Raw genomic sequence first — 21,111 nt, 5'->3', positions numbered from 1 at the left:
ATGGTTCAGCTCAGGGCAGTTCCTAGGACAGCTTTGCAAAACACAGATGCCTGCTTTCTTCTCCATTCCTCTTCTGCTCAACTCCAGGATCCTTGCTCTCATGCACAGGCTCTAAGAGGTACTTCAGTGTAAATCATACTTGATCATAGCTGAACACCTGAGCTCCTACTGCCAACTTTTCCACTGATTCTCTTGATGAGGCAGTGCCAGGCAGGTACCTGCCAGCACCCAATTAGATGCGTATTGTGTCAGACAGCAAGTGCCTAGCCCAAGATGACAAGATTGGTGAGAGCTATTAGCACCCATCTAACATGATTACTTAGCTTCTCTTTGGGCTGGATGGCTGTTCAGGATGAGATCATGTCTGATTGCAAAATACGACGTAGAGATACCCTTTCTGTCAGTATCTAATGTTTTATGGGAGGTATAGAAATGGGAGGAGTTTACCTGCATTTGTTACTCAAGAACCAGTCTCAGAAAACCTCTATTTTGTTTTTTCATTAATGGAATTAGCACATAATTTGAGAGTACTCTGTTTTATGTCCTGATAACATAAATCTGAGTGGCATTAAACAGGAGGGAACCAGACTTTAAGACTGGAAAAACAAGATGGCTTAACTAATGGGAGTAACAGTAACAGTATGATCTTCAGTAATACAGTACAAAGCCAAGTACCTGCTGACTATGGAGGATAGATCTGCCGTAACACAGGCTATAATCAGAAAGAAGTTACAGAAGAGAAAAAATTCTCTGAGTAGCCCCAAAGAGGTGATGGTAAAGTACAGGGAGATTACATGCTCTGGAATGAAAGTATTGTAAATCTAGAATGCCAGAGAATGGTGGTAATATAAGAACAACTTGTAATACAAGAGAACACATAATCTGACTTTTACTGCCAACATGGCATTACTTCTCAAAAAGACAGAGTGATTACAAAAAATACAAATGGCACTCATCTCAAGTTAATCAATCCCACATGTGCTGGAGTAAGGGGTTAAATAATATTATGGGATCGGTCTCCTTGAGTAAAGCTAAGCAACGTATTATTTCTGTTTGCTTTTGACCCTGAGAGTGTTACAAAGTCCCTGAATGTGATACAGTAGAAGATTTGTGGAAGTACAAAGTTTTGGAGAGTGAGAGGGCAGCACCATGCTTTCTTATAGAAGACAGCGGAGAGTAGCTGAGACGCCAGGCTCTAGTATATTAATGTTGTGCCCAAATATAGATTTGTACAACTATTTATATTTGACTATGAACATAATTATCAAGGAGGCATCTGTAGTCAAACAACCAGCTCCAAGTTCATTGCAACGTTTAAATAGTTGAATCACTCCTCTCACAATTAGGGAAGGTTTTCCCAGAGCTGAGAGCTTCTCATCTTCAGATAGACAATGCAAAATGAGGAATTATGTCTTCTCTCCCAGGTAAGGCAAGATATGTGATAATCCCTGCTGAAACAGAAGGACGACAGAATTTGCCCTCCTTCTCTTACCAGACACACAAATTTGGGAAAGGATAGAGGCAGACATGACTGGAATGCAGAAAAAACTTCATTGTGCCCACAGGATCAGCAGAGATCATCAGAAAGACAGTGGACAAGACCCAGAGAGGCTGGTTGCTGTGGGTGGCAGGAGGCGGAGGCATCTCCTGAAGAGCATGGCTTCTTACACCAGATGCCCCCTTCATGCAGCACTGCAGCTTGCAAGGACTTGAGCCAGTTCCTGCCTCATCTGACAGCTGGGAGGAGAGGGAGGAGAGCACAATTGCACAGGTTTCCTCGGGAGGTTGTGGACTCCCCGTCCTCAGAGACACGCAAAAGCTAACTGGACGCGGTGCTGGGCAGCCGGCTCTGGGTGCCGCTGCTTGAGGCAGCAGCATGACAAGATGCCCTGCAAAGCTCCTGCCACATGAATCAGGCTGTGATTTCTGTGATTGATTGTCTGTAACAGAGAAGGGAGGAGCAGCCGCCAGTGTGTTGGTCTGTGCTGGCTGTGAGAAGGGGAAGGAGAAGAGGAAGAAAACTAGAGGAAAGGAGACGGGAGTGGGAAGGGGAGGAAGAAGAGGTAGGAGAAGGCTCCCGTTTGCTTTCTCTCCAGGGCCTCACGCAGAGCCACGGAGGAACAAAGCGGCTGGATCCGATGCAGGCATTGTCCCCGGGGGGGTGCCAGTCCCTGGGGCAGCCAGGCTCATGCGCGCTGAAACTGGAGGTCTGCAAGTGCCACGTGTCCCACAGACAGGGGAGCAGCCTGCACTGAGGTGGGACTCTCGGAGCTCAAATACGGGACCATGTGTGGCCAGAGCTGCAGGGGTCGCGGGGTGTCTCAGAATGAACTCAGCCTGGAACTGTTGTGGCTGAGAGATTGCCCTGGTCTGGCTGGCGGGGGTCACGTGCATTGGCAAGGGGAGCCCTGCAGCCCACACTGGGCTCTGAAAGAAAAGGAGGAGAGGCAGGCGTTGGATGCAAGCTTGTTTTATTGCAGTGCAGGAAAGGAACCTCTGGAGAAAGACACTTAAGGTAGAGGCAGTCAGGTTGTCCCTGGAGGCTTCAAGAGAGCTGTTCCTTCAGGCTTCTTATCCCAGGCGGTGGCCATTGCAGAGACTAAGGAGTGCCCTGTGGGACGATGGTAGAGTCGCGCGTCTGGGCAAGGGACTGGGCAAGGAGGAGAGGCGGCATGGACAGAGGGGAAAGAGGCAGGAAAGGAGTGGAGGTGTGAGGCAGAGGTGGCCCAGGAACCCAGGGAGCTCTGTGTCCGGGTCTAGCAGGGCCCCCAGTTGTCCCACAGCCTCCTGCTGTAGCGGGGCAAGGCGCAAGGGCTGGAGGCGGGAGAAGCGTAGTAGGGTCTGCCAAAGGTGCAGAGGCCCCCGGAGCCCTGGGTGGCCCCGGCACCGTAGAGGCCCCCCAGCCCCAGGGAGCCCCCGAAGGCGGGTGCTCCGGAGGAGCCCACCACGGCTTGCTGGGGGAAGGAGGTGAGGATGGGGCCGGGGAAGGTGACGACGACGGGGGGCGGCTGGATGAAGGCCGTCGAGTCGGGGCACTGCCGGGCGCACAGCTCATTGCAGCTGTCAGCGATGGGCTGTGGGACGGCGACGCTGGTTGGTGCTGGGCGCAGGTCAGAGCAAGACATCTTTGTGTGAGAGCGATGAGCCTGAAAGACACAGCCCCAAGGACAGCTGTCATGCATGAGGAGAAGGCTCCCCGGCTCAGCACTGCCCTGTTCCCTTGGCTGTCCTGGAGCTGGAGGGACCAGGGCCACCCCCTTGCCGCACTGCCCGCTCTTTGTCCTTTGCCCAGCCAGCCCCCCTCAGCGCCCTGCTCTCTGCAGCCCTCTCCTTGTCATCTCTCTCCGCAAAGAGAGGGCACACGAGCCCTCGCAGAGAGCCTGTGCAGGGCCCAGCTCTGCGTGGCCTGGCCACGGGGCTCCTTCCTCCTCCCGTCGTGGCTCAGCCCAGCCTGGCCGACCAAGCCTGCTGCCAGCACGCCCGCCGCTGGCGCAGCTCTCCTGGCCAGGGATCCCCCACGCCGGCCCCAGCTACAGGAGGCAGAGACCTGCAGGCACCCACCTACCCTTCTCCTGAGCAGAGCGAGGCAGGAGCAGTGGATGCCCATGCACAGCAAGGGCAGCGCTTTTATGCCGCACCAGAGAGTGGGGGGAGGAGCTGGCCGCACTGGAGGCACGTGTCCTGCGCTGGCCGAGCCCCCGCCTTCTCCCTGCGTGGCACGGGGCTGTTTTGCTGACGCCGTTTCCTCTCCAGCCCCAACCCGCTCTGTCAGCCCCTGCAATTACCCCGTTCAGACGCTTGCCAGCTGCCACCTCACGGGGCCCAATTAGCCCCACTGTCTTTTCATTATCTCTGTGTGAAAGAGGGCACACAGCGTGACAAAGGCTGACTGCAAGCGCCCTGCGTGCCATAGCTCTTCTGCAAGGGCTTGGTCTCGGCGTGGCCCCACGTCTGCTTTGCAGAGCCACACGGAAGACCAGGGTCTCCCGCACGCCAGCGACCGCATGACATGCACCGTGGAGCTATTATCTACAGAGACGCGAGGTTACGAAACACCAAATCAAAGGCACTCCTCTCGGGCACTGCCTGCTCAGCACGATGTATCACTCGCCAGCCCAACACAGTCAGCCTCCATCTGCCTTCAGGCCTTGGCCATGGACCTCGGCAAGCCTGGGGGAGCAAGACCCCTTGTGCCCTTCCGCGACGTGCGTGTTGCAAGGAGCACAGCCCCCGACCTGTGCTGAAGTGGCACAGGCTCACTCCAGGCCCGCCCCAGCCCCGCGGGCCGCTTGCAAGTCTCATGGGAAGCCCAATGCTGGGCGATGGTGCTGGGCAGGGGCTGCCCTTCAGGGTGCTGGGCAGCTGGGAGCGCTGGCTGACGCCAAAGCCACAGCAGCCCTCAGCTGTGCTGGCCCCGCTCGCCCTTGCCACCGGCTCTATTCACAGCAGAGCCTGGCAGCAGGCACAGGGCAGAGGTTTCCCTGCAGCAGAGCACCAGTCAGGCAGCAAGGAGCCGCAGAAGCATGGCCATCTCCTGCCTTCTACATCCCCGAGCAGGGAGATGCATCCTGTCATTTAGCCCACAGAGCACAAAGGGCTAGAAAGCCTCGCAAGCGGCATGTGCTGGTCTGCCAAGGAGATGCTGACTCAGGGAGGGGCAGGAGGTGCACAGCCCCATAGGTGTCAGCAGGAGGGAGTGCTGCCTCTGCTGATTGGCCCAGCTGGTGCTGAGCAACGGCAGGACCGCTATAAAAGCTCTGCCACTGCCAGGCTCTCCCAACCACTGCTCTGGCTGCCTTCTCCTGAGGGAACAGGGTAAGTCTGCGAGCGCTTGTCCTCCTGGCCCCCTGCTCCAGCCCCTCCGCCTCGGGTGCTCCCCTCTGCTGCTCACTTGCGATCTCTGCCCTCTTGCAGAGCGCCGTTTGATCCCACGCAAAGATGTCTTGCTCTGACCTGCGCCCAGCACCAACCAGCGTCGCCGTCCCACAGCCCATCGCTGACAGCTGCAACGAGCTGTGCGCCCGGCAGTGCCCCGACTCAACGGCCCTCATCCAGCCGCCCCCCGTCGTCGTCACCTTCCCCGGCCCCATCCTCAGCTCCTTCCCCCAGCAAGCCGTGGTGGGCTCCTCCGGAGCACCCGCCTTCGGGGGCTCCCTGGGGCTGGGGGGCCTCTACGGTGCCGGGGCCACCCAGGGCTCCGGGGGCCTCTGCACCTTTGGCAGACCCTACTACGCTTCTCCCGCCTCCAGCCCTTGCGCCTTGCCCCGCTACAGCAGGAGGCTGTGGGACAACTGGGGGCCCTGCTAGACCCAGACGCAGAGCCCCCGGCGGTGCCGCCAGCCCAAACGCCAATGCCAACGTCAGCCATGCAGGGCTGGGCTACCAGGCACAGGGCACTGAGAAGTGCTGAGCAGCCCCAGCCCCAGCCAACGCCTGGGCAGCTGGCAGTGCCGCACAGCCTCGGCCCTTCGCTGCCCTCTTCTCCTGCTCTCTGCTCTCCTCCCTCTCTTCTCAGCTGTCAGACGAGGCAGGACCTGGACCCCAATGGCTCTGCGGGCCTGATGGACCAAGTCCTCGGGAGCTGCAATGCTGCATGAAGGGGGCATCTGGAGCAAGAAGCCACGCTCTTGAGAAGATGCCCCTGCCTCCTGCCGCCCATGGCAACCAGCCTCTCTGGGTCTTGTCCACTGTCTCTCTGAGGAACTCTGCTGATCCTCTGGGCACAATAAAGTTTTCCTGCATCCCAGTCATGTCTCCTTCCATCCTTGTCCCACGTCGCAAGGAGCCGGGGAGAGGTGCCCTTCAGCAGATGGAGGGCAAATGCCGGTGCCGAGATGCCCGGGGAGGTGAGGGTAGGCGGTGCTGGCAGAGGGAGGTTGCAGGCAGCAGGCAGGGGAGAGAGAGCCTTTTGGTAAGACTTGCAGGAGTTGAGGGAAGGGAGCAGGACAGGTGCTGGCCAGACTTCTTTGCCTGGCCTCTTCCACCTGGGAGCAGCACCGGCCCCTCCAGGTCTGGTGCTCCACAGAAGCACGGCAGCATCTCCGGGTGCCCATGCAGAGGAGGCTGGACAAAGACCCCGTGCTGAAGCCCACACTTGGGCAATGGCTGTCGATTGCTGGCGAGCAGGAGAAATGGAGTCTGAGGGGTGACCTCACTGCCCTCTACAGTTTCGTGAGCAGGAGAACTGGAGGGGGAGATGCTGCTCTCTTCTCCCTGGGATCCAGTAATAGGACGCAGGGGAACTGTTTGAAGCTGCAGTAGGGGAGGTTTAGACTGGACATGAGGAAACATTTCTTGACTGAGAGGGTGCTCAAAACCTGGAACAGGCTTCCCAGAGAGGTGGTCAATGCTCCAGGGCTCTCGGTGTTCAAGAGGCGTTTAGACAATGCCGTTGATGATTTGCTTTACAGTTTGGTCATCCCTCAAGAAGTCAGGCTGTTGGACTAGGTGATGGTTGTAGGTCCCTTCCAATGGAAATATCCTGTTCTACTCTAATATCTCCTCTGGGGAGAGCCTGAGAGAGCTGGGACTTTGGCTCGCAGTGAAGAGGAGCCTCAGAGTGTTTCTCACCAAGCTGCACACGTGCCTGAATGGAAGGCATCAAGAAGATGGAGCCAGGCTCTTTTCTGAGGTGACCGGTGTCAGGACAAGAGGCAACGGGCACCAGCTGAGAGGCAGGAGGCTCTGCCTCAACAGGCCAGACCACTTCTTCCATGTGAGTGCGACGAGCAGTTGCACAGGTTTCCTCGGGAGGGTTGTGGACTCCCCGTCCTCAGAGACACGCAAAAGCTAACTGGATACGGTGCTGGGCAGCCGGCTCTGGGTGCCGCTGCTTGAGGCAGCAGCATGACAAGATGCCCTGCAAAGCTCCTGCCACATGAATCAGGCTGTGATTTCTGTGATTGATCGTGTGTAACAGAGAAGGGAGGAGCAGCCGCCAGTGTGTTGGTCTGTGCTGGCTGTGAGAAGGGGAAGGAGAAGAGGAAGAAAACTAGAGGAAAGGAGACGGGAGTGGGAAGGGGAGGAAGAAGAGGTAGGAGAAGGCTCCCGTTTGCTTTCTCTCCAGGGCCTCACGCAGAGCCACGGAGGAACAAAGTGGCTGGATCCGATGCAGGCATTGTCCCCGGGGGGGTGCCAGTCCCTGGGGCAGCCAGGCTCATGCGCGCTGAAACTGGAGGTCTGCAAGTGCCACGTGTCCCACAGACAGGGAAGCAGCCTGCACTGAGGTGGGACTCTCGGAGCTCAAATACGGGACCATGTGTGGCCAGAGCTGCAGGGGTCGCGGGGTGTCTCAGAATGAACTCAGCCTGGAACTGTTGTGGCTGAGAGATTGCCCTGGTCTGGCTGGCGGGGGTCACGTGCATTGGCAAGGGGAGCCCTGCAGCCCACACTGGGCTCTGAAAGAAAAGGAGGAGAGGCAGGCGTTGGATGCAAGCTTGTTTTATTGCAGTGCAGGAAAGGAACCTCTGGAGAAAGACACTTAAGGTAGAGGCAGTCAGGTTGTCCCTGGAGGCTTCAAGAGAGCTGTTCCTTCAGGCTTCTTATCCCAGGCGGTGGCCATTGCAGAGACTAAGGAGTGCCCTGTGGGACGATGGTAGAGTCGCGCGTCTGGGCAAGGGACTGGGCAAGGAGGAGAGGCGGCATGGACAGAGGGGAAAGAGGCAGGAAAGGAGTGGAGGTGTGAGGCAGAGGTGGCCCAGGAACCCAGGGAGCTCTGTGTCCGGGTCTAGCAGGGCCCCCAGTTGTCCCACAGCCTCCTGCTGTAGCGGGGCAAGGCGCAAGGGCTGGAGGCGGGAGAAGCGTAGTAGGGTCTGCCAAAGGTGCAGAGGCCCCCGGAGCCCTGGGTGGCCCCGGCACCGTAGAGGCCTCCCAGCCCCAGGGAGCCCCCGAAGGTGGGTGCTCCGGAGGAGCCCACCACAGCTTGCTGGGGGAAGGAGGTGAGGATGGGGCCGGGGAAGGTGACGACGACGGGGGGCGGCTGGATGAGGGCCGTCGAGTCGGGGCACTGCCGGGCGCACAGCTCGTTGCAGCTGTCAGCGATGGGCTGTGGGACGGCGACGCTGGTTGGTGCTGGGCGCAGGTCAGAGCAAGACATCTTTGTGTGAGAGCGATGAGCCTGAAAGACACAGCCCCAAGGACAGCTGTCATGCATGAGGAGAAGGCTCCCCGGCTCAGCACTGCCCTGTTCCCTTGGCTGTCCTGGAGCTGGAGGGACCAGGGCCACCCCCTTGCCGCACTGCCCGCTCTTTGTCCTTTGCCCAGCCAGCCCCCCTCAGCGCCCTGCTCTCTGCAGCCCTCTCCTTGTCATCTCTCTCCGCAAAGAGAGGGCACACGAGCCCTCGCAGAGAGCCTGTGCAGGGCCCAGCTCTGCGTGGCCTGGCCACGGGGCTCCTTCCTCCTCCCGTCGTGGCTCAGCCCAGCCTGGCCGACCAAGCCTGCTGCCAGCACGCCCGCCGCTGGCGCAGCTCTCCTGGCCAGGGATCCCCCACGCCGGCCCCAGCTACAGGAGGCAGAGACCTGCAGGCACCCACCTACCCTTCTCCTGAGCAGAGCGAGGCAGGAGCAGTGGATGCCCATGCACAGCAAGGGCAGCGCTTTTATGCCGCACCAGAGAGTGGGGGGAGGAGCTGGCCGCACTGGAGGCACGTGTCCTGCGCTGGCCGAGCCCCCGCCTTCTCCCTGCGTGGCACGGGGCTGTTTTGCTGACGCCGTTTCCTCTCCAGCCCCAACCCGCTCTGTCAGCCCCTGCAATTACCCCGTTCAGACGCTTGCCAGCTGCCACCTCACGGGGCCCAATTAGCCCCACTGTCTTTTCATTATCTCTGTGTGAAAGAGGGCACACAGCGTGACAAAGGCTGACTGCAAGCGCCCTGCGTGCCATAGCTCTTCTGCAAGGGCTTGGTCTCGGCGTGGCCCCACGTCTGCTTTGCAGAGCCACACGGAAGACCAGGGTCTCCCGCACGCCAGCGACCGCATGACATGCACCGTGGAGCTATTATCTACAGAGGCGCGAGGTTACGAAACACCAAATCAAAGGCACTCCTCTCGGGCACTGCCTGCTCAGCACGATGTATCACTCGCCAGCCCAACACAGTCAGCCTCCATCTGCCTTCAGGCCTTGGCCATGGACCTCGGCAAGCCTGGGGGAGCAAGACCCCTTGTGCCCTTCCGCGACGTGCGTGTTGCAAGGAGCACAGCCCCCGACCTGTGCTGAAGTGGCACAGGCTCACTCCAGGCCCGCCCCAGCCCCGCGGGCCGCTTGCAAGTCTCATGGGAAGCCCAATGCTGGGCGATGGTGCTGGGCAGGGGCTGCCCTTCAGGGTGCTGGGCAGCTGGGAGCGCTGGCTGACGCCAAAGCCACAGCAGCCCTCAGCTGTGCTGGCCCCGCTCGCCCTTGCCACCGGCTCTATTCACAGCAGAGCCTGGCAGCAGGCACAGGGCAGAGGTTTCCCTGCAGCAGAGCACCAGTCAGGCAGCAAGGAGCCGCAGAAGCATGGCCATCTCCTGCCTTCTACATCCCCGAGCAGGGAGATGCATCCTGTCATTTAGCCCACAGAGCACAAAGGGCTAGAAAGCCTCGCAAGCGGCATGTGCTGGTCTGCCAAGGAGATGCTGACTCAGGGAGGGGCAGGAGGTGCACAGCCCCATAGGTGTCAGCAGGAGGGAGTGCTGCCTCTGCTGATTGGCCCAGCTGGTGCTGAGCAACGGCAGGACCGCTATAAAAGCTCTGCCACTGCCAGGCTCTCCCAACCACTGCTCTGGCTGCCTTCTCCTGAGGGAACAGGGTAAGTCTGCGAGCGCTTGTCCTCCTGGCCCCCTGCTCCAGCCCCTCCGCCTCGGGTGCTCCCCTCTGCTGCTCACTTGCGATCTCTGCCCTCTTGCAGAGCGCCGTTTGATCCCACGCAAAGATGTCTTGCTCTGACCTGCGCCCAGCACCAACCAGCGTCGCCGTCCCACAGCCCATCGCTGACAGCTGCAACGAGCTGTGCGCCCGGCAGTGCCCCGACTCAACGGCCCTCATCCAGCCGCCCCCCGTCGTCGTCACCTTCCCCGGCCCCATCCTCAGCTCCTTCCCCCAGCAAGCCGTGGTGGGCTCCTCCGGAGCACCCGCCTTCGGGGGCTCCCTGGGGCTGGGGGGCCTCTACGGTGCCGGGGCCACCCAGGGCTCCGGGGGCCTCTGCACCTTTGGCAGACCCTACTACGCTTCTCCCGCCTCCAGCCCTTGCGCCTTGCCCCGCTACAGCAGGAGGCTGTGGGACAACTGGGGGCCCTGCTAGACCCAGACGCAGAGCCCCCGGCGGTGCCGCCAGCCCAAACGCCAATGCCAACGTCAGCCATGCAGGGCTGGGCTACCAGGCACAGGGCACTGAGAAGTGCTGAGCAGCCCCAGCCCCAGCCAACGCCTGGGCAGCTGGCAGTGCCGCACAGCCTCGGCCCTTCGCTGCCCTCTTCTCCTGCTCTCTGCTCTCCTCCCTCTCTTCTCAGCTGTCAGACGAGGCAGGACCTGGACCCCAATGGCTCTGCGGGCCTGATGGACCAAGTCCTCGGGAGCTGCAATGCTGCATGAAGGGGGCATCTGGAGCAAGAAGCCACGCTCTTGAGAAGATGCCCCTGCCTCCTGCCGCCCATGGCAACCAGCCTCTCTGGGTCTTGTCCACTGTCTCTCTGAGGAACTCTGCTGATCCTCTGGGCACAATAAAGTTTTCCTGCATCCCAGTCATGTCTCCTTCCATCCTTGTCCCACGTCGCAAGGAGCCGGGGAGAGGTGCCCTTCAGCAGATGGAGGGCAAATGCCGGTGCCGAGATGCCCGGGGAGGTGAGGGTAGGCGGTGCTGGCAGAGGGAGGTTGCAGGCAGCAGGCAGGGGAGAGAGAGCCTTTTGGTAAGACTTGCAGGAGTTGAGGGAAGGGAGCAGGACAGGTGCTGGCCAGACTTCTTTGCCTGGCCTCTTCCACCTGGGAGCAGCACCGGCCCCTCCAGGTCTGGTGCTCCACAGAAGCACGGCAGCATCTCCGGGTGCCCATGCAGAGGAGGCTGGACAAAGACCCCGTGCTGAAGCCCACACTTGGGCAATGGCTGTCGATTGCTGGCGAGCAGGAGAAATGGAGTCTGAGGGGTGACCTCACTGCCCTCTACAGTTTCGTGAGCAGGAGAACTGGAGGGGGAGATGCTGCTCTCTTCTCCCTGGGATCCAGTAATAGGACGCAGGGGAACTGTTTGAAGCTGCAGTAGGGGAGGTTTAGACTGGACATGAGGAAACATTTCTTGACTGAGAGGGTGCTCAAAACCTGGAACAGGCTTCCCAGAGAGGTGGTCAATGCTCCAGGGCTCTCGGTGTTCAAGAGGCGTTTAGACAATGCCGTTGATGATTTGCTTTACAGTTTGGTCATCCCTCAAGAAGTCAGGCTGTTGGACTAGGTGATGGTTGTAGGTCCCTTCCAATGGAAATATCCTGTTCTACTCTAATATCTCCTCTGGGGAGAGCCTGAGAGAGCTGGGACTTTGGCTCGCAGTGAAGAGGAGCCTCAGAGTGTTTCTCACCAAGCTGCACACGTGCCTGAATGGAAGGCATCAAGAAGATGGAGCCAGGCTCTTTTCTGAGGTGACCGGTGTCAGGACAAGAGGCAACGGGCACCAGCTGAGAGGCAGGACGCAGGTCTGCCTCAACAGGCCAGACCACTTTTTCCGTGTGAGTGCGACGAGCAGTTGCACAGGTTTCCTCGGGAGGGTTGTGGACTCCCCGTCCTCAGAGACACGCAAAAGCTAACTGGACGCGGTGCTGGGCAGCCGGCTCTGGGTGCCGCTGCTTGAGGCAGCAGCATGACAAGATGCCCTGCAAAGCTCCTGCCACATGAATCAGGCTGTGATTTCTGTGATTGATCGTCTGTAACAGAGAAGGGAGGAGCAGCCGCCGGTGTGTTGGTCTGTGCTGGCTGTGAGAAGGGGAAGGAGAAGAGGAAGAAAACTAGAGGAAAGGAGACGGGAGTGGGAAGGGGAGGAAGAAGAGGTAGGAGAAGGCTCCCGTTTGCTTTCTCTCCAGGGCCTCACGCAGAGCCACGGAGGAACAAAGTGGCTGGATCCGATGCAGGCATTGTCCCCGGGGGGGTGCCAGTCCCTGGGGCAGCCAGGCTCATGCGCGCTGAAACTGGAGGTCTGCAAGTGCCACGTGTCCCACAGACAGGGAAGCAGCCTGCACTGAGGTGGGACTCTCGGAGCTCAAATACGGGACCATGTGTGGCCAGAGCTGCAGGGGTCGCGGGGTGTCTCAGAATGAACTCAGCCTGGAACTGTTGTGGCTGAGAGATTGCCCTGGTCTGGCTGGCGGGGGTCACGTGCATTGGCAAGGGGAGCCCTGCAGCCCACACTGGGCTCTGAAAGAAAAGGAGGAGAGGCAGGCGTTGGATGCAAGCTTGTTTTATTGCAGTGCAGGAAAGGAACCTCTGGAGAAAGACACTTAAGGTAGAGGCAGTCAGGTTGTCCCTGGAGGCTTCAAGAGAGCTGTTCCTTCAGGCTTCTTATCCCAGGCGGTGGCCATTGCAGAGACTAAGGAGTGCCCTGTGGGACGATGGTAGAGTCGCGCGTCTGGGCAAGGGACTGGGCAAGGAGGAGAGGCGGCATGGACAGAGGGGAAAGAGGCAGGAAAGGAGTGGAGGTGTGAGGCAGAGGTGGCCCAGGAACCCAGGGAGCTCTGTGTCCGGGTCTAGCAGGGCCCCCAGTTGTCCCACAGCCTCCTGCTGTAGCGGGGCAAGGCGCAAGGGCTGGAGGCGGGAGAAGCGTAGTAGGGTCTGCCAAAGGTGCAGAGGCCCCCGGAGCCCTGGGTGGCCCCGGCACCGTAGAGGCCTCCCAGCCCCAGGGAGCCCCCGAAGGCGGGTGCTCCGGAGGAGCCCACCACGGCTTGCTGGGGGAAGGAGGTGAGGATGGGGCCGGGGAAGGTGACGACGACGGGGGGCGGCTGGATGAGGGCCGTCGAGTCAGGGCACTGCCGGGCGCACAGCTCGTTGCAGCTGTCAGCGATGGGCTGTGGGACGGCGACGCTGGTTGGTGCTGGGCGCAGGTCAGAGCAAGACATCTTTGTGTGAGAGCGATGAGCCTGAAAGACACAGCCCCAAGGACAGCTGTCATGCATGAGGAGAAGGCTCCCCGGCTCAGCACTGCCCTGTTCCCTTGGCTGTCCTGGAGCTGGAGGGACCAGGGCCACCCCCTTGCCGCACTGCCCGCTCTTTGTCCTTTGCCCAGCCAGCCCCCCTCAGCGCCCTGCTCTCTGCAGCCCTCTCCTTGTCATCTCTCTCCGCAAAGAGAGGGCACACGAGCCCTCGCAGAGAGCCTGTGCAGGGCCCAGCTCTGCGTGGCCTGGCCACGGGGCTCCTTCCTCCTCCCGTCGTGGCTCAGCCCAGCCTGGCCGACCAAGCCTGCTGCCAGCACGCCCGCCGCTGGCGCAGCTCTCCTGGCCAGGGATCCCCCACGCCGGCCCCAGCTACAGGAGGCAGAGACCTGCAGGCACCCACCTACCCTTCTCCTGAGCAGAGCGAGGCAGGAGCAGTGGATGCCCATGCACAGCAAGGGCAGCGCTTTTATGCCGCACCAGAGAGTGGGGGGAGGAGCTGGCCGCACTGGAGGCACGTGTCCTGCGCTGGCCGAGCCCCCGCCTTCTCCCTGCGTGGCACGGGGCTGTTTTGCTGACGCCGTTTCCTCTCCAGCCCCAACCCGCTCTGTCAGCCCCTGCAATTACCCCGTTCAGACGCTTGCCAGCTGCCACCTCACGGGGCCCAATTAGCCCCACTGTCTTTTCATTATCTCTGTGTGAAAGAGGGCACACAGCGTGACAAAGGCTGACTGCAAGCGCCCTGCGTGCCATAGCTCTTCTGCAAGGGCTTGGTCTCGGCGTGGCCCCACGTCTGCTTTGCAGAGCCACACGGAAGACCAGGGTCTCCCGCACGCCAGCGACCGCATGACATGCACCGTGGAGCTATTATCTACAGAGGCGCGAGGTTACGAAACACCAAATCAAAGGCACTCCTCTCGGGCACTGCCTGCTCAGCACGATGTATCACTCGCCAGCCCAACACAGTCAGCCTCCATCTGCCTTCAGGCCTTGGCCATGGACCTCGGCAAGCCTGGGGGAGCAAGACCCCTTGTGCCCTTCCGCGACGTGCGTGTTGCAAGGAGCACAGCCCCCGACCTGTGCTGAAGTGGCACAGGCTCACTCCAGGCCCGCCCCAGCCCCGCGGGCCGCTTGCAAGTCTCATGGGAAGCCCAATGCTGGGCGATGGTGCTGGGCAGGGGCTGCCCTTCAGGGTGCTGGGCAGCTGGGAGCGCTGGCTGACGCCAAAGCCACAGCAGCCCTCAGCTGTGCTGGCCCCGCTCGCCCTTGCCACCGGCTCTATTCACAGCAGAGCCTGGCAGCAGGCACAGGGCAGAGGTTTCCCTGCAGCAGAGCACCAGTCAGGCAGCAAGGAGCCGCAGAAGCATGGCCATCTCCTGCCTTCTACATCCCCGAGCAGGGAGATGCATCCTGTCATTTAGCCCACAGAGCACAAAGGGCTAGAAAGCCTCGCAAGCGGCATGTGCTGGTCTGCCAAGGAGATGCTGACTCAGGGAGGGGCAGGAGGTGCACAGCCCCATAGGTGTCAGCAGGAGGGAGTGCTGCCTCTGCTGATTGGCCCAGCTGGTGCTGAGCAACGGCAGGACCGCTATAAAAGCTCTGCCACTGCCAGGCTCTCCCAACCACTGCTCTGGCTGCCTTCTCCTGAGGGAACAGGGTAAGTCTGCGAGCGCTTGTCCTCCTGGCCCCCTGCTCCAGCCCCTCCGCCTCGGGTGCTCCCCTCTGCTGCTCACTTGCGATCTCTGCCCTCTTGCAGAGCGCCGTTTGATCCCACGCAAAGATGTCTTGCTCTGACCTGCGCCCAGCACCAACCAGCGTCGCCGTCCCACAGCCCATCGCTGACAGCTGCAACGAGCTGTGCGCCCGGCAGTGCCCCGACTCAACGGCCCTCATCCAGCCGCCCCCCGTCGTCGTCACCTTCCCCGGCCCCATCCTCAGCTCCTTCCCCCAGCAAGCCGTGGTGGGCTCCTCCGGAGCACCCGCCTTCGGGGGCTCCCTGGGGCTGGGGGGCCTCTACGGTGCCGGGGCCACCCAGGGCTCCGGGGGCCTCTGCACCTTTGGCAGACCCTACTACGCTTCTCCCGCCTCCAGCCCTTGCGCCTTGCCCCGCTACAGCAGGAGGCTGTGGGACAACTGTGGGCCCTGCTAGACCCAGACGCAGAGCCCCCGGCGGTGCCGCCAGCCCAAACGCCAATGCCAACGTCAGCCATGCAGGGCTGGGCTACCAGGCACAGGGCACTGAGAAGTGCTGAGCAGCCCCAGCCCCAGCCAACGCCTGGGCAGCTGGCAGTGCCGCACAGCCTCGGCCCTTCGCTGCCCTCTTCTCCTGCTCTCTGCTCTCCTCCCTCTCTTCTCAGCTGTCAGACGAGGCAGGACCTGGACCCCAATGGCTCTGCGGGCCTGATGGACCAAGTCCTCGGGAGCTGCAATGCTGCATGAAGGGGGCATCTGGAGCAAGAAGCCACGCTCTTGAGAAGATGCCCCTGCCTCCTGCCGCCCATGGCAACCAGCCTCTCTGGGTCTTGTCCACTGTCTCTCTGAGGAACTCTGCTGATCCTCTGGGCACAATAAAGTTTTCCTGCATCCCAGTCATGTCTCCTTCCATCCTTGTCCCACGTCGCAAGGAGCCGGGGAGAGGTGCCCTTCAGCAGATGGAGGGCAAATGCCGGTGCCGAGATGCCCGGGGAGGTGAGGGTAGGCGGTGCTGGCAGAGGGAGGTTGCAGGCAGCAGGCAGGGGAGAGAGAGCCTTTTGGTAAGACTTGCAGGAGTTGAGGGAAGGGAGCAGGACAGGTGCTGGCCAGACTTCTTTGCCTGGCCTCTTCCACCTGGGAGCAGCACCGGCCCCTCCAGGTCTGGTGCTCCACAGAAGCACGGCAGCATCTCCGGGTGCCCATGCAGAGGAGGCTGGACAAAGACCCCGTGCTGAAGCCCACACTTGGGCAATGGCTGTCGATTGCTGGAGAGCAGGAGAAATGGAGTCTGAGGGGTGACCTCACTGCCCTCTACAGTTTCGTGAGCAGGAGAACTGGAGGGGGAGATGCTGCTCTCTTCTCCCTGGGATCCAGTAATAGGACGCAGGGGAACTGTTTGAAGCTGCAGTAGGGGAGGTTTAGACTGGACATGAGGAAACATTTCTTGACTGAGAGGGTGCTCAAAACCTGGAACAGGCTTCCCAGAGAGGTGGTCAATGCTCCAGGGCTCTCGGTGTTCAAGAGGCGTTTAGACAATGCCGTTGATGATTTGCTTTACAGTTTGGTCATCCCTCAAGAAGTCAGGCTGTTGGACTAGGTGATGGTTGTAGGTCCCTTCCAATGGAAATATCCTGTTCTACTCTAATATCTCCTCTGGGGAGAGCCTGAGAGAGCTGGGACTTTGGCTCGCAGTGAAGAGGAGCCTCAGAGTGTTTCTCACCAAGCTGCACACGTGCCTGAATGGAAGGCATCAAGAAGATGGAGCCAGGCTCTTTTCTGAGGTGACCGGTGTCAGGACAAGAGGCAACGGGCACCAGCTGAGAGGCAGGAGGCAGGTCTGGCTCAACAGGCCAGACCACTTTTTCCGTGTGAGTGCGACGAGCAGTTGCACAGGTTTCCTCGGGAGGGTTGTGGACTCCCCGTCCTCAGAGACACGCAAAAGCTAACTGGACGCGGTGCTGGGCAGCCGGCTCTGGGTGCCGCTGCTTGAGGCAGCAGCATGACAAGATGCCCTGCAAAGCTCCTGCCACATGAATCAGGCTGTGATTTCTGTGATTGATCGTGTGTAACAGAGAAGGGAGGAGCAGCCGCCAGTGTGTTGGTCTGTGCTGGCTGTGAGAAGGGGAAGGAGAAGAGGAAGAAAACTAGAGGAAAGGAGACGGGAGTGGGAAGGGGAGGAAGAAGAGGTAGGAGAAGGCTCCCGTTTGCTTTCTCTCCAGGGCCTCACGCAGAGCCACGGAGGAACAAAGTGGCTGGATCCGATGCAGGCATTGTCCCCGGGGGGGTGCCAGTCCCTGGGGCAGCCAGGCTCATGCGCGCTGAAACTGGAGGTCTGCAAGTGCCACGTGTCCCACAGACAGGGAAGCAGCCTGCACTGAGGTGGGACTCTCGGAGCTCAAATACGGGACCATGTGTGGCCAGAGCTGCAGGGGTCGCGGGGTGTCTCAGAATGAACTCAGCCTGGAACTGTTGTGGCTGAGAGATTGCCCTGGTCTGGCTGGCGGGGGTCACGTGCATTGGCAAGGGGAGCCCTGCAGCCCACACTGGGCTCTGAAAGAAAAGGAGGAGAGGCAGGCGTTGGATGCAAGCTTGTTTTATTGCAGTGCAGGAAAGGAACCTCTGGAGAAAGACACTTAAGGTAGAGGCAGTCAGGTTGTCCCTGGAGGCTTCAAGAGAGCTGTTCCTTCAGGCTTCTTATCCCAGGCGGTGGCCATTGCAGAGACTAAGGAGTGCCCTGTGGGACGATGGTAGAGTCGCGCGTCTGGGCAAGGGACTGGGCAAGGAGGAGAGGCGGCATGGACAGAGGGGAAAGAGGCAGGAAAGGAGTGGAGGTGTGAGGCAGAGGTGGCCCAGGAACCCAGGGAGCTCTGTGTCCGGGTCTAGCAGGGCCCCCAGTTGTCCCACAGCCTCCTGCTGTAGCGGGGCAAGGCGCAAGGGCTGGAGGCGGGAGAAGCGTAGTAGGGTCTGCCAAAGGTGCAGAGGCCCCCGGAGCCCTGGGTGGCCCCGGCACCGTAGAGGCCTCCCAGCCCCAGGGAGCCCCCGAAGGCGGGTGCTCCGGAGGAGCCCACCACGGCTTGCTGGGGGAAGGAGGTGAGGATGGGGCCGGGGAAGGTGACGACGACGGGGGGCGGCTGGATGAAGGCCGTTGAGTCGGGGCACTGCCAGGCGCACAGCTCGTTGCAGCTGTCAGCGATGGGCTGTGGGACGGCGACGCTGGTTGGTGCTGGGCGCAGGTCAGAGCAAGACATCTTTGTGTGAGAGCGACGAGCCTGAAAGACACAGCCCCAAGGACAGCTGTCATGCATGAGGAGAAGGCTCCCCGGCTCAGCACTGCCCTGTTCCCTTGGCTGTCCTGGAGCTGGAGGGACCAGGGCCACCCCCTTGCCGCACTGCCCACTCTTTGTCCTTTGCCCAGCCAGCCCCGCTCAGCGCCCTGCTCTCTGCAGCCCTCTCCTTGTCATCTCTCTCCGCAAAGAGAGGGCACACGAGCCCTCGCAGAGAGCCTGTGCAGGGCCCAGCTCTGCGTGGCCTGGCCACGGGGCTCCTTCCTCCTCCCGTCGTGGCTCAGCCCAGCCTGGCCGACCAAGCCTGCTGCCAGCACGCCCGCCGCTGGCGCAGCTCTCCTGGCCAGGGATCCCCCACGCCGGCCCCAGCTACAGGAGGCAGAGACCTGCAGGCACCCACCTACCCTTCTCCTGAGCAGAGCGAGGCAGGAGCAGTGGATGCCCATGCACAGCAAGGGCAGCGCTTTTATGCCGCACCAGAGAGTGGGGGGAGGAGCTGGCCGCACTGGAGGCACGTGTCCTGCGCTGGCCGAGCCCCCGCCTTCTCCCTGCGTGGCACGGGGCTGTTTTGCTGACGCCGTTTCCTCTCCAGCCCCAACCCGCTCTGTCAGCCCCTGCAATTACCCCGTTCAGACGCTTGCCAGCTGCCACCTCACGGGGCCCAATTAGCCCCACTGTCTTTTCATTATCTCTGTGTGAAAGAGGGCACACAGCGTGACAAAGGCTGACTGCAAGCGCCCTGCGTGCCATAGCTCTTCTGCAAGGGCTTGGTCTCGGCGTGGCCCCACGTCTGCTTTGCAGAGCCACACGGAAGACCAGGGTCTCCCGCACGCCAGCGACCGCATGACATGCACCGTGGAGCTATTATCTACAGAGGCGCGAGGTTACGAAACACCAAATCAAAGGCACTCCTCTCGGGCACTGCCTGCTCAGCACGATGTATCACTCGCCAGCCCAACACAGTCAGCCTCCATCTGCCTTCAGGCCTTGGCCATGGACCTCGGCAAGCCTGGGGGAGCAAGACCCCTTGTGCCCTTCCGCGACGTGCGTGTTGCAAGGAGCACAGCCCCCGACCTGTGCTGAAGTGGCACAGGCTCACTCCAGGCCCGCCCCAGCCCCGCGGGCCGCTTGCAAGTCTCATGGGAAGCCCAATGCTGGGCGATGGTGCTGGGCAGGGGCTGCCCTTCAGGGTGCTGGGCAGCTGGGAGCGCTGGCTGACGCCAAAGCCACAGCAGCCCTCAGCTGTGCTGGCCCCGCTCGCCCTTGCCACCGGCTCTATTCACAGCAGAGCCTGGCAGCAGGCACAGGGCAGAGGTTTCCCTGCAGCAGAGCACCAGTCAGGCAGCAAGGAGCCGCAGAAGCATGGCCATCTCCTGCCTTCTACATCCCCGAGCAGGGAGATGCATCCTGTCATTTAGCCCACAGAGCACAAAGGGCTAGAAAGCCTCGCAAGCGGCATGTGCTGGTCTGCCAAGGAGATGCTGACTCAGGGAGGGGCAGGAGGTGCACAGCCCCATAGGTGTCAGCAGGAGGGAGTGCTGCCTCTGCTGATTGGCCCGGCTGGTGCTGAGCAACGGCAGGACCGCTATAAAAGCTCTGCCACTGCCAGGCTCTCCCAACCACTGCTCTGGCTGCCTTCTCCTGAGGGAACAGGGTAAGTCTGCGAGCGCTTGTCCTCCTGGCCCCCTGCTCCAGCCCCTCCGCCTCGGATGCTCCCCTCTGCTGCTCACTTGCGATCTCTGCCCTCTTGCAGAGCGCCGTTTGATCCCACGCAAAGATGTCTTGCTCTGACCTGCGCCCAGCACCAACCAGCGTCGCCGTCCCACAGCCCATCGCTGACAGCTGCAACGAGCTGTGCGCCCGGCAGTGCCCCGACTCAACGGCCCTCATCCAGCCGCCCCCCGTCGTCGTCACCTTCCCCGGCCCCATCCTCAGCTCCTTCCCCCAGCAAGCCGTGGTGGGCTCCTCCGGAGCACCCGCCTTCGGGGGCTCCCTGGGGCTGGGGGGCCTCTACGGTGCCGGGGCCACCCAGGGCTCCGGGGGCCTCTGCACCTTTGGCAGACCCTACTACGCTTCTCCCGCCTCCAGCCCTTGCGCCTTGCCCCGCTACAGCAGGAGGCTGTGGGACAACTGTGGGCCCTGCTAGACCCAGACGCAGAGCCCCCGGCGGTGCCGCCAGCCCAAACGCCAATGCCAACGTCAGCCATGCAGGGCTGGGCTACCAGGCACAGGGCACTGAGAAGTGCTGAGCAGCCCCAGCCCCAGCCAACGCCTGGGCAGCTGGCAGTGCCGCACAGCCTCGGCCCTTCGCTGCCCTCTTCTCCTGCTCTCTGCTCTCCTCCCTCTCTTCTCAGCTGTCAGACGAGGCAGGACCTGGACCCCAATGGCTCTGCGGGCCTGATGGACCAAGTCCTCGGGAGCTGCAATGCTGCATGAAGGGGGCATCTGGAGCAAGAAGCCACGCTCTTGAGAAGATGCCCCTGCCTCCTGCCGCCCATGGCAACCAGCCTCTCTGGGTCTTGTCCACTGTCTCTCTGAGGAACTCTGCTGATCCTCTGGGCACAATAAAGTTTTCCTGCATCCCAGTCATGTCTCCTTCCATCCTTGTCCCACGTCGCAAGGAGCCGGGGAGAGGTGCCCTTCAGCAGATGGAGGGCAAATGCCGGTGCCGAGATGCCCGGGGAGGTGAGGGTAGGCGGTGCTGGCAGAGGGAGGTTGCAGGCAGCAGGCAGGGGAGAGAGAGCCTTTTGGTAAGACTTGCAGGAGTTGAGGGAAGGGAGCAGGACAGGTGCTGGCCAGACTTCTTTGCCTGGCCTCTTCCACCTGGGAGCAGCACCGGCCCCTCCAGGTCTGGTGCTCCACAGAAGCACGGCAGCATCTCCGGGTGCCCATGCAGAGGAGGCTGGACAAAGACCCCGTGCTGAAGCCCACACTTGGGCAATGGCTGTCGATTGCTGGAGAGCAGGAGAAATGGAGTCTGAGGGGTGACCTCACTGCCCTCTACAGTTTCGTGAGCAGGAGAACTGGAGGGGGA

General features: G+C 61.2%; 8 protein-coding genes across 8 annotated transcripts; 4 read left to right on the top strand and 4 right to left on the bottom strand.

The window, feature by feature from the left end:
• Positions 1-2,477: 2,477 nt before the first annotated feature.
• LOC136000032 (scale keratin-like) lies at positions 2,478-3,603 on the bottom strand. Its single transcript, XM_065653705.1, has 2 exons — positions 3,566-3,603; positions 2,478-3,146 (listed from the first exon to the last, which is right to left on the bottom strand). The coding sequence occupies exon 2, from the start codon at positions 3,123-3,125 to the stop codon at positions 2,757-2,759; it is 369 nt and encodes a 122-aa protein (XP_065509777.1). The 5' UTR covers positions 3,126-3,146; positions 3,566-3,603; the 3' UTR covers positions 2,478-2,756.
• A 1,335-nt stretch (positions 3,604-4,938) lies between these two features.
• On the top strand, positions 4,939-5,307 carry LOC136000039 (scale keratin-like). Its single transcript, XM_065653711.1, has one exon. The coding sequence runs from the start codon at positions 4,939-4,941 to the stop codon at positions 5,305-5,307; it is 369 nt and encodes a 122-aa protein (XP_065509783.1).
• Positions 5,308-7,447: 2,140 nt separating this feature from the next.
• LOC136000050 (scale keratin-like) lies at positions 7,448-8,573 on the bottom strand. The gene is made up of 2 exons (XM_065653723.1): positions 8,536-8,573; positions 7,448-8,116 (listed from the first exon to the last, which is right to left on the bottom strand). The coding sequence occupies exon 2, from the start codon at positions 8,093-8,095 to the stop codon at positions 7,727-7,729; it is 369 nt and encodes a 122-aa protein (XP_065509795.1). The 5' UTR covers positions 8,096-8,116; positions 8,536-8,573; the 3' UTR covers positions 7,448-7,726.
• A 1,335-nt stretch (positions 8,574-9,908) lies between these two features.
• Positions 9,909-10,277, top strand: LOC136000052 (scale keratin-like). The gene has a single exon (XM_065653725.1). The coding sequence runs from the start codon at positions 9,909-9,911 to the stop codon at positions 10,275-10,277; it is 369 nt and encodes a 122-aa protein (XP_065509797.1).
• Positions 10,278-12,420: 2,143 nt separating this feature from the next.
• LOC136000047 (scale keratin-like) lies at positions 12,421-13,569 on the bottom strand. Its single transcript, XM_065653720.1, has 2 exons — positions 13,509-13,569; positions 12,421-13,089 (listed from the first exon to the last, which is right to left on the bottom strand). The coding sequence occupies exons 1-2, from the start codon at positions 13,548-13,550 to the stop codon at positions 12,700-12,702; spliced, it is 432 nt and encodes a 143-aa protein (XP_065509792.1). The 5' UTR covers positions 13,551-13,569; the 3' UTR covers positions 12,421-12,699.
• A 1,312-nt stretch (positions 13,570-14,881) lies between these two features.
• LOC136000056 (scale keratin-like) lies at positions 14,882-15,250 on the top strand. Its single transcript, XM_065653732.1, has one exon. It carries the CDS (start codon positions 14,882-14,884, stop codon positions 15,248-15,250), a length of 369 nt encoding a protein of 122 aa, XP_065509804.1.
• A 2,143-nt stretch (positions 15,251-17,393) lies between these two features.
• LOC136000064 (scale keratin-like) lies at positions 17,394-18,041 on the bottom strand. Its single transcript, XM_065653740.1, has one exon. It carries the CDS (start codon positions 18,039-18,041, stop codon positions 17,673-17,675), a length of 369 nt encoding a protein of 122 aa, XP_065509812.1. The 3' UTR covers positions 17,394-17,672.
• Positions 18,042-19,854: 1,813 nt separating this feature from the next.
• On the top strand, positions 19,855-20,223 carry LOC136000051 (scale keratin-like). Its single transcript, XM_065653724.1, has one exon. It carries the CDS (start codon positions 19,855-19,857, stop codon positions 20,221-20,223), a length of 369 nt encoding a protein of 122 aa, XP_065509796.1.
• Positions 20,224-21,111: the final 888 nt, after the last annotated feature.

This window comes from Caloenas nicobarica, chromosome 31, assembly GCF_036013445.1.
Source record: "Caloenas nicobarica isolate bCalNic1 chromosome 31, bCalNic1.hap1, whole genome shotgun sequence".
Classification (NCBI taxonomy): Eukaryota; Metazoa; Chordata; class Aves; order Columbiformes; family Columbidae; genus Caloenas; species Caloenas nicobarica.
This window is presented reverse-complemented; position numbering and strand designations above follow the sequence as displayed.